The following is a 16,701-nucleotide window of genomic DNA, read 5'->3' as shown; positions in this document are numbered from 1 at the left end:
GAGAAGGGGTAGGGGGGAAGGGGAAGGGGAAGGGAAGAGGAGGGGAAGGGAGAGAGGGGAAGGTGAGAGGGGAAGGAGAGAGGGGAAGGAGAGAGGGGAAGGAGAGAGGGGAAGGAGAGAGGGGAAGGAGAGAGGGGGAAGGGAGAGGAGGGGAAGGAGAGAGGGGAAGGAGAGAGGGGAAGGGAGAGGAGGGGGAAGGAGAGAGGGGAAGGAGAGAGGGGGAAGGAGAGAGGGGGGAAGGAGAGAGGGGAAGGAGAGAGGGGGAAGGAGAGAGGGGAAGGAGAGAGGGGAAGGAGAGAGGGGGAAGGAGAGAGGAAAGGGGAGGGGAGGGGGAGGGAGGGAGGGAGGGGGGAGGGGAAAGGGGAGGGGAAAGGGGGAGGGGAAAGGGGAGGGGAAAGGGGAGGGGAAAGGGGGGGAAGGGGAGGGGAAGGGGAGGGGAAGGGGGAGGGGAAAGGGGAAGGGGAAAGGGGAAGGGGAAAGGGGAAGGGGAAAGGGGAAGGGGAAAGAGGGAAGGGGAAAGGGGAAGGGGAAAGGGGAAGGGGAAAGGGGAAGGGGAAAGGGGAAGGGAGCAGGGGAAAGGGGAGGGCTTGGCAGCTGCCAGCCAGCCTGAGGCTGACCAACCAAGGCCACAGGGCAGCTCCAGGCTCCTCCAGCAGCGCTGTGGGGGCGGGGAGGGGGGGGGGGGGGAGGAGCCGACCCCCTCCCTACCTGCGCCTTGGTGGAGACCAGAGCGTAGATGGTGCTGCCTGCCGCGGGGGCTCGGGCTGCTGCCGTTCTGGGGGAGGGGGGCAGAAAGCAAAGCCAGGCTGGTTGAAAGGCCGCAGCTGGGGGGGTGGTGGGGACACCCTGCCAGAGGCCACATCCCTCTGGGGAGGGAGCACGGGGAGGGGACGGCCAGGGACATCCCTCCCCCCCTCCCCAGCACTCACCGGGGCTTGGCCCGGCTCGGGCTTTGCCGACCTCCTCGTAGACAGTCAGCATCTGCTCGTCGTGCCCTGGGGAGGGGGAGTCGGGGGGGGGACACACACACAGATTCCTGAGCTCCCCTAAACTGAGGAAGGGGCTCAGGCCCCAAGCAAAGCAAAGCAAAGCAGGAGGAGGAGGAGGAGGAGGAGGAGGAGGAGAGTGAGGAGGAGGGCAACTGGGATGACCTTCATCGTCGGGCAGGGGCTAGGGAGGGATGGGAAGAGCTGAGGACAGCCGAAGAGGTCTCCCCCAGATGCCGAGGGGTGAGACCTGGGCTCGCTGGGAGGCTTCATCCTGCTCCTCAGCCTGCAGCACCCTGCACCAGCAGAGACTTGGTGGCCTCTGCAGGGCCTGGCAGGGGAGGGGGGGAGGGGGGTGAGAGGGTCCCAAGGCTCATCCCACCTCACCCCGGGGGAGAAAGGAGAAGCCCAGGGTCAACCTGGAGGAGGTTAGGAGCAGGGCAGCAGGCAGGAGGAGGGCAGAGCCTGCAGAGCCAACCTCCCCCTCCCCAGCTAATCACCCCCCCACCCCCCACCCCCACCCAAGGGAGAAACCTTCTGGGAGGTCCTTCCGTGGCTTCCTCCTCCGGTAGCAGATGGCACTGAGGACTATGGAGATGGCCAGCAGCAGACCCAGGGGCACAGCCAGCATCCACCAGCGCCCTGGGGAGGGGAGGAGAGGAGGAGGAGGAGGAAGGAAGAGCTCTGACGGCCCAAAGCTGCCCCAGGGCAGCGGCGGAGTCCCTGCAGGGCTTCCCAAGCCCTGCAGCTGCACTGCTGAGGGCCCTGGCTGGGTGGTGCCCCTGGCTGGGTGGTGCCCTGGCAGCGCTGGGTCCAGGCTTGGCCTCCCAGGACCTGAGAGGTCTCCTGCCAGGCAAATCCATTCCACGATGCCACACGTTCTGCTCGGCACCACCATGCCCCCCCCAGCTCCCCCTGCCCCAGGCAGGGGCACAGGAGGCCCCCAACAAGGGGGGGGGGGGGGGGGGGAGGGGGGACACACACCAGAGGCCAGGAGGCTGCTGGGACCCCCAAACCTCTGCTTTGGATGGGGAACAAACTACCTGAGGCTGCAGCTCGGCAGGCAGCTGTGACATCAATGCAGGTCTCCTCCCAGCTCACAGGGTTGCTGGCATTGCAGTAGCACAGGACGGCCTCAGCACCCTCCTGGACCTCCAGCTGCAGCCTGGATTGGTTCCCAGCCAGGCCAGCCCCAGGGCAGGACCAGCTGTAGGAGATGCCCCTGGCAGCAGGCAGGCTGCAGAGCAGGGAGAGGTTGCAGGAGCCCTGCTCCCAGCGCCACGATGTGGGTCTCCAGCAGGGGCGGGGGGGACAGGCTCTGTGGGGGGGAGGGGAGGGCACAGCTGGTGAGATGGGGGCGAGGGGGGGGGATGCAGCAGGGGGCTTGGGGGGCGGGGGGAGGGGTTCCTGGTTGCGCTCACCCCCACACATTCACATTGAAGCAGTAGGTGGTGACAGCCCCTGAGGGGTGCCCAAACTCCACCAGGTAGAGCCCGGAGTCTGCGGTGCTGGTGGGGCTGAGCTGCAGGGAGAGCTTCGGCCGCTGGAAAGTGACTCTGCCGGAGAAGGGACCCGGGAAGGATCTGACAGTTTCGTCCCTGACCTCCAGGATCCGCTGCTGCCGTTCCGTGCCCAGCTGCAGCTTCCACCCCACCTCCTGCCACGGCTCAGGAGGCTGCTTGGGCACCAGCTGCAGGGCTCCCGGGGCAGCCACATCTCGGCCCTGGCACTCCTGGTGCCCTCCGGCTGAGGAGGGGCAGGGGAGGGTGCTCAGGGCCGGGCAGATGCTGCCTCCGTGCAGCACCAGCGCTGCGAGGTCCCTCAGCCCCCAGCCCACCGCCTGGGGATCCCTCCCTGGGAGCCTCAGACAGCACAGAGCAGGAGGAACCCCCCCCCCAAGCCCCGCCCCGGGGTGCAGAGCTGGCTGCCTGCTCCTCGGGCAGCCCAAGGGCAGTGGAGCTGGAGGGGGGGCAGAGGAGCAGGAGCTGGAAGTGGCTGCCCCAGAGCCTGCTGAGGGCTGGCTGGGGGCACAGCCCAGGAGCAGGGCAGGGATGGTGCCCCCTGGGCTGGGCGCCGGGGGGGAGCCCACAGCTGCAATCCTGGGGGGCAGCCAATCGCCCCCCCAGCCCTCAGGACCCTCCTTGGGCAGCAGCTGCAGAGCTCCAGGGGCAGCCCCCAGCTCGGCCCTGCCCACTCCTGGGGCCCTGCAGCTGAGGAGGGGCAGGGAGGGACCTCAGGGCTGGGAGATGCTGCACGGCCACTGCAGCTCCCCCCCCCCCAGCCCCCAGCCCGGCCCCCACTGCCCCCTCCTGCTGCCCAGGGCTGAGCTCAGCCTGGCTCTCTGGGCTCAGGCTTGGGCTCCTCACTGCCAGGAGCACCTTGAGGGCTGCAGCAGGGCCAGAGAAGGGCAACAGAGCTGGGGAAGGCTCTGGAGAGGAGGGCTGGGGGGGTGGGGGGGGAGGAGCAGCTGAGGAGGCTGGGGGGAGACCTTCTGGCTCTGCACAGCTCCCTGAGAGGAGGCTGGAGCCAGGCTGGGGCTTGAGCTCTGCTCAGAAGAGCTGAGGAAATGGCCTCAAGATGCCCCAGGGGTGGCCATGGGAAGAAACTTCCCCCCCTGGAAGGCTTCTCCAAGCCTGGCCCCAGGCTGCCCAGGGCGCTGCTGCAGTCCCCAGGCCCTGCAGGGCTCCCAGCACCCTGTGGCCACAGCCCTTGGGGCCAGGGCTTGGTGCCCGGGGGGGGTTGGGCTGCTGCTTGCCCTGGATGCTCTCAGGAGGCTTTTCCAGCCCAAACCATTCCAGCCCTCCATGGAACTCTCCCACTCCTCCCTGCAGCCCCCCCTGCAGGACCCCCACTCTCGGGGGGGGCCCCCCCTGAGCACCCAGCCTTCTGCTTTCAGTTTTGCTTTGGGGGGGGGGGGAAGGGAATTGTTTCCTCCCCACCCCCCCAGCCCCCAGAGGCTGCTCTGAGCCCAGGCCAAGTCCTTGCCTTGCTCCTCGGGGCTGGGGAAATGAGACCCCAGCCCAGCCCCAGCCCTGCAGGTTCCCAAAGGCAACCTCCAGGCCAAGCTGCTGGGGCAGAGGCTGGGCACAGCTCACCTGCAGGGCTGCCTGCCCCCCCAGCCCAGGAGCCCCAAGGGGGCTTCCTCCTCCGTCCCCATGGGTGCCCAAACCCCAACAGGCCCCAAGGATGCTTCCTCCCTATGGATACTCAAACCCCACAGGCCCCAAAGATTCCTCCTCCTTTATCCCCATGGGTGCCCCAAACCCCCTCCAGCCCCATGGATTTCCTCCTCCCTATGGATGCCCAACCCCCTGCAGCCCCATGGATTCCTCCTCCCTATGGATCCCCAACCCCCTGCAGCCCCATGGATTCCTCCTTCCACCATCCCCATGGATCCCCAAACCCCTCCAGCCCCATGGATTCCTCATCCCCATGGACACCCAAACCCCACAGGCCCCAAGGATTCCTCCTCCCTATGGATCCCCAAACCCCTCCAGCCCCAAAGATTCTTCATCCCTATGGACACCAAAACCCCTCCAGCCCCAAGGATTCCTCCTCCTCCATCCCTATGGATCCCCAAACCCCATCAGCCCCAAGGGTTCCTCCTCCCCATGGACACCCAAACCCCACAGGACCCATGGATTCCTCCTTCCTATGGATCCCCAAACCCCTCCAACCCCTAAGGATGCTTCCCTCCACCATCCCTATGGACACCCAAACCCCCTCCAGCCCCATGGATTCCTCCTCCCTATGGATACCCAAACCCCACAGACCCCAAGGGCTCCTCCTCCACCATCCTCATGGACACCCAAACCCCCTCCAGCCCCAAGGATGCTTCCTCCCCATGGATGCCCAAACCCCACAGGCCCCAAGGATTCCTCCTCCCTATGGATCCCCAAACCCCTCCAGCCCCAAGGATTCCTCCCTCCCCATGGACACCCAAACCCCACAGGCCCCCAAGGATGCTTCCTCCCCATGGATCCCCAAACCCCTTCAGTCCCAAGGGTTCCTCATCCCCAGGGATTACCCAAACCCAACCAGCCCCAAGGATGCTTCCTCCACCATCCCCATGGATGCCCCAAACCTCACCAGCCCCATGGGATTCCTCCTCCCCATGGATCCCCCAAACCCCACAGGCCCCAAAGATTCCTCCTCCTCCATCCCTATGGACACCCAAACCCCCTCCAGCCCCATGGATTCCTCCTCCCCATGGATCCCCACACCCCTCAGGCCCCAACCATTCCAGGACTCCCTGGAACTCTCCCATTCCTCCCTGCAGCCCCCCCCTCCTCCTCCCCCCCCCCTGCAGGACCCCCCTCTGGGGCTGTCCCTCAGCATCCCACTGGAGTGGGGGCTGCAGGGAGGGAGGTTGGGGGATGCCTCAGCCTGGAGGTGCTGCAGGCAGGGCTGGCTGAGCCTCCTGGGGGGGGGGTTTGGGGGTGCCTGATCCTGGGGGGTGCTGCAGGCAGGGCTGGCTGAGCCTCCTGGGGGGGGGGGATTGGGGGTGTCTCAGCCTGGAGGTGCTGCAGGCAGGGCTGGCTGAGCCTCCTGGGGAGGTTTGGGGGTGCCTCAGCCTGGGGGGTGCTGCAGGCAGGGCTGGCTGAGCTCCTGAGCCTCCTGGGGGGGGGTTTGGGGGTGCCTCAGCCTGGGGGGGTGCTGCAGGCAGGGCTGGCTGAGCTTCTGAGCTGCCTGGGGGGGGGGATTGGGGGTGCCTCAGCCTGGGGGTGCTGCAGGCAGGGCTGGCTGAGCCTCCTGGGGGGGTTTGGGGGTGCCTCAGCAGGGGCTGGCTGAGCTCCTGAGCCTCTTGGGGGGGGGGGGGTTGGGGGTGCCTCAGCAGGGCTGGCTGAGCTCCTGAGCCTCCTGGTGGGGGGGATTGGGGGTGCCTGAGGCTGGGGGTGCTGCAGGCAGGGCTGGCTGAGCTCCTGAGCCCCCCTGGGGGGGGTTTGGGGGTGCCTGAGCCTGGAGGTGCTGCAGGGCAGGGCTGGCTGAGCTCCTGAGCCTCCTGGGGGGGGGGATTGGGGGTGCCTCAGCCTGGGGGTGCTGCAGGCAGGGCTGGCTGAGCTCCTGAGCCTCCTGGGGGGGGGGATTGGGGGTGCCTGAGGCTGGGGGTGCTGCAGGCAGGGCTGGCTGAGCCTCCTGAGCCTCCTGGGGGGGGGGGGATTGGGGGGTGGGAGATGCCTGTGGCCATGCCAGGGAGGTTGGAGCTGGCTGAGCCCCAGGCTGCCTTCCATCCCCAAGCCACTCCCAGGGGGCTCAGCCCTGCCCCAGCCCCCTCCTCACCCACCCAGCCTCAGCTCCAGGAGGGGTTTTGCCCTCTGGCTCCCTCTCTGCTTTCTCTCCTGGCTGCCCCCCGCAGCCCTGGCAGCCCAGGCCGGATGCTGAGGGCTCTGCAGGAGGTGAGATAAAAGCCAAAGCCCCTGCACCATCCCCCCCCCCCCCCCCCCCGCCCCCCACAACCCCCCCCCCGGGGGCCCCACTGCTTCCTCAGGGCTGCCTGTGGTGAGGCTCTGCGCAGCCCCAGCCCTGCAGCTGCTCAGCACAGCCTTGGCCCTGCACAGCCCTCCGGGCAGGGTGGCTGGGCTGAGACCACCCCCCCCCCCAGCCCCCCAGCGGGGCTTTGCCTCCCCCCCAGCCTGCCCTGACCCCAACCCCTGCCTGGGGGGCACCTCCAGACCCCAACCCCTGCCTGGGGGGCACCCCCAGACCCCCAACCCATGCCTGGGGGACACCTCCAGACCCCCTCCAGCTCCTGGGACAACCTCCTCCCAGCCTGCCCTGACCCCAACCCGTGCCTGGGGGACGCCCCCAGACCCCAACCCATGCCTGGGGGACACCTCCAGACCCCCTCCAGCTCCAGGAACACCTCTCCCCCAGCCCCTCCAGACCCCAACCCATGCCTGGGGGACACCCCCAGACCCCCAACCCCTGCCTGGGGGGCACCTCCAGACCCCCTCCAGCTCCTGGGACAACCTCCCCCCAGCCAGCCCAGACCCCAACCCCTGCCTGGGGAACACCTCCAGACCCCAACCCCCTGCCTGGGGAACACCTCCAGACCCCAACCCCTGCCTGGGGGACACCCCCACAGACCCCAACCTGTGCCTGGGGGGCACTCCCAGACCCCAACCCCTGCCTGGGGGGGCACCTGCAGACCCCAACCTCTGCCTGGGGGGCACCCCCAGACCCCAACCCATCCTTGGGGGACACCCCCAGACCCCAACCCATGCCTGGGGGGGCACCTTCAGACCCCCTCCAGCTCCTGGAACATCTCCCCCCAGCCCCCCCAGACCCCAACCTGTGCCTGGGGGGCACCTCCAGACCCCAAATCCCTGCCTGGGGGACACCCCCAGACCCCCTCCAGCTTCTGGGACACCTCTGCCCAGCCAGCCCAGACCCCAACCCATGCCTGGGGGGCACCTCCAGACCCCAACTCATGCCTGGGGGACACCTCCAGACTCCAACCCCTGCCTGGGGGACACCCCCAGACCCCAACCCATGCCTGGGGGGCACCTTCAGACCCCCTCCAGCTCCTGGGACACCTCCCCCCAGCCACCCCAGACCCCAACCCCTGCCTAGGGGGCACCTCCAGACCCCAACTCATGCCTGGGGGACACCTCCAGACTCCAACCCCCCCTGCCAGGGGGACACCCCCAGACCCCCTCCAGCTCCTGGGACACCTCCCCCCAGCACCTCCAGACCCCAACCCCTGCCTAGGGGACACCCCCAGACCCCCTCCAGCTCCCGGAACACCTCCGGGGGGGGCGCAGGGCAGTTCCCTCCTCCGGCCCAGGCTGCCCCCAAGCGGCAGCGGCTGGGAGCCTCAGCCCTGCTCTGCCGGCTCCACCCTCCCCGGGCAGGGCCAGAGGCACACAGCTGAAAGCCCCCTGCCCAGAGACCCCTGCCCAGAGCCCCCTGCCCAGAGCCCCCTCCCCAGGGGCCCCCCTCCCCAAGCCCCCCTCCCCAAAGACCCCCTCCCCAGAGCCCCCCTCCCCAGAGCCCCCTCCCCAGAGCCCCCTCCCCAGGGCCCCCTCCCCAAAGACCCCCTCCCCAGAGCCCCCTCCCCAGAGCCCCCCTCCCCAGAGCCCCCCCTCCCCAGAGCCCCCTCCCCAGAGCCCCCCCTCCTCCCACCCCCCCAGCACCACCAACCCCCCCCTGTGTGCAATGAGGCTGAGCAAACCCAGTGCCCCCCAACCCCCCCGGTGCCCCCCAAGCCCTCCTAGCGCCCCCCCAGCCCTTCCAGTGCCCCCAACCCTCCCAGTGCCCCCCAGCCCTCTCAGCGACCCCCCCAGCCCTCCTAGCACCCCTAAGCCCTCCCAGTGCCCCCCAACTCTCTCAGTGACCCCCCAGCCCTCCTAGCACCCCCAAGCCCTCCCAGCGCCCCCCCAGCCCTTCCAGTGCACCCCCCCAGCCCTCCCATCGTGTCCCCCCCTCCAGCCCTCTCAGCGACCCCCCCACCCCTTCCAGTGCCCCCCAAGCCCTCTCAGAGACCCCCCAGCCCTCCTAGTGCCCTCCCCACCCCTTCCAGTGCCCCCCAAGTCCTCCCAGTGCACCACCCCAGCCCTCCCAGTGACCCTCCCAAGCCCACCCCCAGCCCTCCTAGCGACCCCCAAACCCTCCCAGTGCCCCACAGCCCTCCCAGTGCCCCCCCCAAGCCCTCCTAGCACCCCCCAAGCCCTCCCAGTGACCCTCCCAAGCCCACCCCCAACCCTCTCAGCGACCCCACCCAGCCCTTCTAGCGCCCTCCAAGTCCTCCCAGTGCCCCCCCAGCCCTCCTAGCGCCCCCCAAGTCCTCCCAGTGCCCCCCCAAGCCCTCCTAGCGACCCCCAAACCCTCCCAGTGCCCCCCCCAGCCCTTCTAGCGCCCCCAAACCCTCCCAGTGCCCCCCAAGTCCTCCCAGTGCCCCCCCCCAGCCCTCCCAGCGCCCCCCCCCCCCCGCCCCCCCCCTCACCTTGGCCACCTGCAGCCAGCAGCCCCTGGCACAGCAGCACCACCCAGGCCGGGGGGCGCTGGCAGCCTCCCCCCAGAGGCATCTCCAGATGCCCCCCCGCCCCCCCCCCGAGGAGCCTCCTGCACCCAGCAGGGTGCCCGAAGACCAACTTCCTCTCTGGGCAGGGCTCCTTGCCCCCCTCCCCCCCCCCTTCCTCTTCTTCCTCCTCCTCCTCCTCCTCCCGTTTGGGATCTCCTCTCCCCCCTGCTCTCCCCCTTCCTCCAGCCCAGGGTGGGCTCTGGGCAGGGTTTTGGGGTCCCCGGAGCGGGGGGGGGCTGGGCCGGCTGCTGGCCCCGCAGAGGAAGCCAGGGGGGGGAGGGGGGGAAGGGGGGGGGGAAGGGCTTTGGTGGTGTGGGGGGGGAGGGTTGGGGGGGGGTGGGGTTGGCCGGGAGGGGGAAGCTGCACCCCGGCACAGCCTGCCCGAGGTCGGTGACGTGTCCAGCAGCACAGCCACAGGGCAGGGCAGGCCCCCAGCAGCAGCAGCAGCAGCATTTGGCCCCCCCGGGGGGGAGGCAGGCTCAGGGACCACCCTCCCCAGCCAGGCTCAGGGACCCCCTCCCCAGCCAGGCTCAGGGACCCCCTCCCCAGCGAGGCTCAGGGACCCCCTCCCCAGCGAGGTTCAGGGACCCCCTCCCCAGCCAGGCTCAGGGACCCCCTCCCCAGCCAGGCTCAGGGACCCCTCCCCAGCGAGGTTCAGGGACCCCCCCCCCCAGCCAGGCTCAGGGACCCTCTCCCCACTGAGGTTCAGGGACCCCCTCCCCAGCCAGGCTCAGGGACCCCCTCCCCAGCAAGGCTCAGGGACCCCCTCCCCACCAAGGCTCAGGGACCCCCTCCCCAGCCAGGCTCAGGGACCCCTCCCCACTGAGGCTCAGGGGGAGTGGGCAGCAGCACAGCCCAGGCAAGAGGCTCCCAGTTGATTCGAGGGGGGGGCAGCTGGGGTCGATCCTGCCCCCCCCCCCCCCTCTGTGCTTCCCACCCCAACTCCCTTGGCACAGCCATGCAGCTCTTCCTCCTCCTCCTCCTCATCTCCTCCTTCTTCTTCCTCACTCAAGGTAAGCACAAGGGGTGGGGAGGGGAGGAGGAAGCATCCTTGGGGGTGGTGGGGGTTGGGTGTCCATGGGGAGGAGGAACCCTTGGGGCTGGAGGGGTTTGGGTGTCCATGGGGAGGAGGAACCCTTGGGGCTGGAGGGGTTTGGGGATCCATGGGGATGGAGGAGGAGGAAACTTTGGGGCTGGAGGGGTTTAGATATCCATGGGGATGAGGAACCCTTGGGGCTGGAGGGGTTTGGGGATCCATAGGGAGGAAGCATCCTTGGGGCCTGTGGGGTTTAGGGATCCATGGGGAGGAAGCATCCTTGGGGCTGGAGGGGTTTGGGTGTCCATGGGGATGGTGGAGAAGGAATCCTTGGGGCTGGAGGGGGTTGGGGATCCATAGGGAGGAGGAATCCATGGGGCCTGTGGGGTTTAGGTGTCCATGGGGATGAGGAATCCATGGGGCTGGAGGGGTTTGGGCACCCATGGGGATGGTGGAGGAGGAATCCTTGGGGCTGGAGGGGTTTGGGTGTCCATAGGGAGGAGGAATCCATGGGGCTGGAGGGGTTTGGGCACCCATGGGGATGGAGGAGGAGGAATCTTTGGGGCCTGTGGGGTTTGAGTATCCATAGGGAGGAAGCATCCTTGGGGCCTGTGGGGTTTGGGCACCCATGGGGACGGTGCAGGAAGCCCCCTTGGGGCTCCTGGGCTGGGGGGCAGGCAGCCCTGCAGTGAGCTGTGCCCAGCCTCTGCCCCAGCAGCTTGGCCTGGAGGTTGCCTTTGGGAACCTGCAGGGCTGGGCTGGGCTGGGTCTCATTTCCCCAGCCCCGAGGAGCAAGGCAAGGACTTGGCCTGGGCTCAGAGCAGCCTCTGGGGGCTGGGGGGGTGGGGAGGAAACAATTCCCTTCCCCTTCCCAAAGCAAAACTGAAAGCAGAAGGCTGGGTGCTCAGGGGGCCCCCCCCCGAGAGTGGGGTCCTGCAGGGGGGGCTGCAGGGAGGAGTGGGAGAGTTCCATGGAGGGCTGGAATGGTTTGGGCTGGAAAAGCCTCCTGAGAGCACCCAGGGCAAGCAGCAGCCCAACCCCCCCCGGGCACCAAGCCCTGGCCCCAAGGGCTGTGGCCACAGGGTGCTGGGAGCCCTGCAGGGCCTGGGGACTGCAGCAGCGCCCTGGGCAGCCTGGGCCAGGCTTGGAGAAGCCTTCCAGGGGGGGAAGTTTCTTCCCATGGCCACCCCTGGGGCATCTTGAGGCCATTTCCTCAGCTCTTCTGAGCAGAGCTCAAGCCCCAGCCTGGCTCCAGCCTCCTCTCAGGGAGCTGTGCAGAGCCAGAAGGTCTCCCCCCAGCCTCCTCAGCTGCTCCTTTCCCCCCCCCCACCCCCAGCCCTCCTCTCCAGAGCCTTCCCCAGCTCTGTTGCCCTTCTCTGGCCCTGCTGCAGCCCTCAAGGTGCTCCTGGCAGTGAGGAGCCCAAGCCTGAGCCCAGAGAGCCAGGCTGAGCTCAGCCCTGGGCAGCAGGAGGGGCAGTGGGGCCGGGCTGGGGGCTGGGGGGGGGGGGGAGCTGCAGTGGCCGTGCAGCATCTCCCAGCCCTGAGGTCCCTCCCTGCCCCTCCTCAGCTGGAGGGCCCCAGGAGTGGCAGGGCCGAGCTGGGGCTGCCCCTGGAGCTCTGCAGCTGCTGCCCAAGGAGGGTCCTGAGGGCTGGGGGGCGATTGGCTGCCCCCCAGGGTTGCAGCTGTGGGCTCCCCCCCGGCGCCCAGCCCAGGGGGCACCATCCCTGCCCTGCTCCTGGCTGTGCCCCCAGCCAGCCCTCAGCAGGCTCTGGGGCAGCCACTTCCAGCTCCTGCTCCTCTGCCCCCCTCCAGCTCCACTGCCCTTGGGCTGCCGAGGAGCAGGCAGCCAGCTCTGCACCCTGGGGGGGGTTTGGGGGGGGGGTTCCTCCTGCTCTGTGCTGTCTGAGGCTCCCAGGGAGGGATCCCCAGGCGGTGGGCTGGGGGCTGAGGGACCTCGCAGCGCTGGTGCTGCACGGAGGCAGCATCTGCCCGGCCCTGAGCACCCTCCCTGCCTCTCCTCAGCCGGAGGGCACCAGGAGTGCCAGGGCCAAGATGTGGCTGCCCCGGGAGCCCTGCAGCTGGTGCCCAAGCAGCCTCCTGAGCCGTGGCTGGAGGTGGGGTGGAAGCTGCAGCTGGACACGGAACGGCAGCAGCGGATCCTGGAGGTCAGGAACGAAACTGTCAGATCCTTCCCGGGTCCCTTCTCCGGCAGAGTCACTTTCCAGCGGCCGAAGCTCTCCCTGCAGCTCAGCCCCACCAGCACCGCAGACTCCGGGCTCTACCTGGTGGAGTTTGGGCACCACTCAGGGGCTGTCACCACCTACTGCTTCCATGTGAATGTGTGGGGTGAGCGCAACCAGGACCCCTCCCCCCGCCCCCCAAGCCCCCTGCTGCATCCCCCCCTCGCCCCCCTCTCACCAGCTGTGCCCTCCCCTCCCCCCCACAGAGCCTGTCCCCCCGCCCCTGCTGGAGACCCACATCGTGCGCTGGGAGCAGGGCTCCTGCAACCTCTCCCTGCTCTGCAGCCTGCCTGCTGCCAGGGGCATCTCCTACAGCTGGTCCTGCCCTGGGGCTGGCCTGGCTGGGAACCAATCCAGGCTGCAGCTGGAGGTCCAGGAGGGTGCTGAGGCCGTCCTGTGCCGCTGCAATGCCAGCAACCCTGTGAGCTGGGTGGTGGCCAGCACTGATGTCACAGCTGCCTGCCGAGCTGCAGCCTCAGGTCAGTGGGACCAGAGGGGGTTGGGGGGGGGTGTGTGGGGGGTGAAGACCTCCCAGATGAGGCTGGGGGATTAACTCCATGGGATACAAGAGGGGGGAGGGGGGCACAGAGCACTGCTGCCACCGGGGCTGGGGACGTGGCAGGGTCGGGGCTGGGAGGGCTCTGAGCCTGCACCTTGGGGACCCCAACCTTGGGTGTCCCCAGTTTGGGAGTCCCCCAGCTCCTGCCTCCCTTTGCAGATGGTTCCTGGAGCTGCTGCCAGGGGAAGGGAGTGTTCTGCCTGCTGGTGCTGGGCAGCCTGCTCACGGCTGTGGCCATCACTCACCTCCGGACCCAGCCCCGGGGGACTCCCTCCCAGCTCTCCCTAGGACGCAGGCAGAGAGCCTCAGGAGCGGCCAGCGACCCCCCAGCCGGCTCTGGGCAGCAGGTTGGACCTCAAAACCACCTCACAGAGGAGCAGCTGTGACAGGGTGGAGAGCTGGCAGCCAACCTGAGCAGGAAGGAGGAGCTCCAGGCTGGGCTGGATGAGACCTTCGGGCAGCCTGGGCTGGTGGAGCTGTCCCTGCCTGTGGCAGAGCGGGGGGGGGTTGGAGCTGGGAGAGCTTGAAGGTCCCTTCCAACCCAACTCATCCCATGGATCTGTGACTACTGACTTTATTTCCCTCCTCACCTCCCCCAGGACTCTGCATTTGGGGTCCCTGAGCAAGTCCTGGGTGGTGCTGGGCAGAAGAGAGAAACAGCCTTGGGGCTGGAGGGGTTTGGGCATCCATGGGGATGAGGAACCCTTGGGGCTGGAGGGGTTTGGGGATCCATGGGGATGAGGAATCCTTGGGGCTGGAGGGGTTTGGGGATCCATGGGGAGGAAGCATCCTTGGGGCTGGAGGGGTTTGGGCATCCATGGGGATGGTGGAGGAGGAATCCTTGGGGCTGGAGGGGTTTGGGCATCCATGGGGATGAGGAATCCTTGGGGCTGGAGGGGTTTAGGGATCCATGGGGGGATGGTGGAGGAGGAATCCTTGGGGCCTGTGGGGTTTGGGTGTCCATGGGGATGAGGAACCCTTGGGGCTGGAGGGGTTTGGGGATCCATGGGGGGATGGTGGAGGAGGAATCCTTGGGGCCTGTGGGGTTTGGGTGTCCATGGGGATGAGGAACCCTTGGGGCTGGAGGGGTTTGGGCATCCATGGGGATGAGGAACCCTTGGGGCTGGAGGGGTTTGGGCATCCATGGGGATGGTGGAGGAAGAATCCTTGGGGCCTGTGGGGTTTGGGCATCTATAAGGATGGTGGAGGAGGAATCCTTGGGGCCTGTGGGGTTTGAGTATCCATGGGGATGAGGAATCCTTGGGGCTGGAGGGGTTTGGGCATCCCTGGTGCTGCTGGAAGAGAGCAAGAGGCAGCAGAGCCAGCAGCTCCTAATCCCTGCCGTCTGCTCCTGGCCTCTGATCCGCGCTGCTAATCCCCTTAGGCTAAGCTCATTGCCTCCACGGTGGCCCTGAGCCATCCCACAGCTCCCAGTTGGAGCCACTGGAAAAGTCTGGCTGGGAGCTGGAGTTGGAGGGGGGTGGAGGGAGGGGAATGCACAGGCTTGAGGTGGGGGCTTGGGGATCCCCCCCCAGAGAAACAGCCCCCTCGGGGAGGAGGAGCCTGCTCCTGCTGGGATGGAGAGGCTTGGGAATGAATGTGTCAGGAAGAGGCTTGGGAAGGGGCAGCAGGGAGGGATGGGATCAGCTCAGCCTCCCCAGAAGGCTGAGGGCCAGCAGGGCAGCCAGGGGCTGGGGCAGCTGCTGGGGCCCAGCCTGAACCTCGCTGGGGAGGGAAACTGAGGCATGGCCTGAGCCCTGAATCCCCACCAGGGGAACGCTCCTTGGAGTGGAGAGGGGAACAATTCCCGCTGGGGGGGACCCTTTCCCACTGGGGGGGACCCTCCTTGGGCTGGGGGGGAGCAATTCCCACTGGGGAGACCCGCCTTGGACTGGGGGGCAACCAATTCTCATCGGGGGGGTCCTCTTCTTAGGCTGAGATGAGAACAATTCCCTTTGGGGGGGACCCTCCTTGGACTGGGGGGGGGAAGAAGTCCTATTGGGGGACCCTACTTGGACTGGGGGGGGAAGAAGTCCTATTGGGGGACCCTCCTTGGACTGGGGGGGACCAGTTCTCATCGGGGGGGGGCCTCTTCTTAGGCTGGGATGAGAACAATTCCCTTTGGGGGGACCCTCCTTGGGCTGGGAGGGGAAGAAGTCTTATTGGGGGACCCTCCTTGGACTGGAAGGGGAACAATTCCCACTGGGGAGACCCTCCTCGGACTGGGGGGGGACCAATTCTCATCGGGGGGGTCCTCTTCTTAGGCTGGGATGAGAACAATTCCCATTAGGGGGAACCCTCCTTGGGCTGGGAGGGGAACAATTCCCACTGGGGAGACCCTCCTTGGACTGGGGGGGACCAATTCTCATCGGGGGGGGGGCCTCTTCTTAGGCTGGGATGAGAACAATTCCCTTTGGGGGGGACCCTCCTTGGACTGGGGGGGGACCAATTCTCATCGGGGGGGTCCTCTTCTTAGGCTGGGATGAGAACAATTCCCTTTGGGGGGACCCTCCTTGGGCTGGGAGGGGAACAATTCCCACTGGGGAGACCCTTCTTGGACTGGGAGGGGACCAATTCCCTTTGGGGGGACCCTTCTTGGACTGGGGGGGGACCAATTCTCCTCGGGGGGGCCTCTTCTTAGGCTGAGATGAGACCAATTCCCACTGGGGGGGACCCTCCTTGGGCTGAGAGGGGACCAAGTCTTATTGGGGGACCCTCCTTGGGCTGGGAGAGCTTTGCCCAGGGAGCCACGGGAGAGGGGAAGGAGTGGGAGGGAGGGAGGAGGGAGGGAGAGGAGGGGGAGTGGGGGGAGGAAGGAGAAGAAAGGGAAGGGATGAAAGGGAAGCGTTCCCCTCGTCGCAGGCAGCAGGCTGAGGAGGCAGGGAAGCGGCGGCGGCGGCTCCTTGAGGCGCCGCATTGCGGAGGCTGCTCCCAGGCAGCGCTGCCGCCGCTGCCTCCTGCCCCTGCCCGCTCCGCTCCGCTCCGCTCCGCCCGGGGGGCGCCAGGAGAGGGCGGCGGGGGGCAGAGGATGGAGGCGAGGAGGTGGCGAAGGAGGAAAGGAAAGGGGAGGTGGGGTGGGGGTCGTGGTCTGTGCGGAGCGGTGGGCTGGGGGGCTCAGGGATCAGCTCAGGAGTCGACAGCTCAGGGATTGAAGAGCAGGGCTCGGAGCTCCGGGGTCGCAGCTCAGGGATGGAAGAGCAGGGCTCGGAGCTCCGGGGTCGCAGCTCAGGGATGGAAGAGCAGGGCTCGGAGCTCCGGGGTCGCAGCTCAGGGATGGAAGAGCAGGGCTCGGAGCTCCGGGGTCGCAGCTCAGGGATGGAAGAGCAGGGCTCGGAGCTCCGGGGTCGCAGCTCAGGGATGGAAGAGCAGGGCTCGGAGCTCCGGGGTCGCAGCTCAGGGATGGAAGAGCAGAGCTCGGAGCTCCGGGGTCGCAGCTCAGGGATGGAAGAGCAGGGCTCGGAGCTCCGGGGTCGCAGCTCAGGGATGGAAGAGCAGGGCTCGGAGCTCCGGGGTCGCAGCTCAGGGATGGAAGAGCAGGGCTCGGAGCTCCGGGGTCGCAGCTCAGGGATGGAAGAGCAGGGCTCGGAGCTCCGGGGTCGCAGCTCAGGGATGGAAGAGCAGGGCTCGGAGCTCCGGGGTCGCAGCCCGCCTCGGGGGTGGTCTCGCAGACCTCAGGAGAGGATGGAAGCAGCAGGCGATGCCTGTCCTGGCTCCGCGGAGCAGCAGCCCGGCCCCGCGGGGTCCCAGCCGGGCTCCGCTCCCGGCCGGCCGAGGGAAGGAGAAACCGCAGGGATGGGAACCGAACTGCGGTGCCCAAGAGGTGGCAGCAGCCGACCGCGCTTGGCGGCACCGGGCT

At 68.1% G+C, this 16,701-nt stretch overlaps 1 protein-coding gene across 1 annotated transcript; it reads left to right on the top strand.

Moving 5' to 3' along the window:
- The first annotated feature begins 9,400 nt into the window (after positions 1–9,400).
- LOC137461495 (natural killer cell receptor 2B4-like) lies at positions 9,401–13,395 on the top strand. The gene is made up of 4 exons (XM_068171215.1): positions 9,401–10,022; positions 12,069–12,392; positions 12,493–12,765; positions 13,005–13,395. The coding sequence occupies exons 1-4, from the start codon at positions 9,968–9,970 to the stop codon at positions 13,229–13,231; spliced, it is 879 nt and encodes a 292-aa protein (XP_068027316.1). The 5' UTR covers positions 9,401–9,967; the 3' UTR covers positions 13,232–13,395.
- The last annotated feature ends 3,306 nt before the right edge of the window (positions 13,396–16,701 follow it).

The sequence above is a fragment of the Melanerpes formicivorus genome, unplaced genomic scaffold (assembly GCF_026170545.1).
Source record: "Melanerpes formicivorus ecotype bairdi unplaced genomic scaffold, bMelFor1.0.p_v2 SCAF_2411, whole genome shotgun sequence".
NCBI lineage: Eukaryota > Metazoa > Chordata > Aves > Piciformes > Picidae > Melanerpes > Melanerpes formicivorus.
Note: the sequence above shows the minus strand (reverse complement) of the source record. Positions and strands in the feature narration are given on the sequence as shown.

What these genes read in the sequence shown, in the direction of transcription:
- LOC137461495 (XM_068171215.1), top strand. Translation starts at nt 9,968, where the DNA reads ATGCAGCTCTTCCTCCTCCTCCTCCTCATCTCCTCCTTCTTCTTCCTC. An exon ending in CTTCCATGTGAATGTGTGGG is followed by an intron (nt 12,393 to 12,492) that starts GTGAGCGCAACC and finishes TCCCCCCCACAG; the next exon opens with AGCCTGTCCCCCCGCCCCTG. An exon ending in CTGCCGAGCTGCAGCCTCAG is followed by an intron (nt 12,766 to 13,004) that starts GTCAGTGGGACC and finishes CTCCCTTTGCAG; the next exon opens with ATGGTTCCTGGAGCTGCTGC.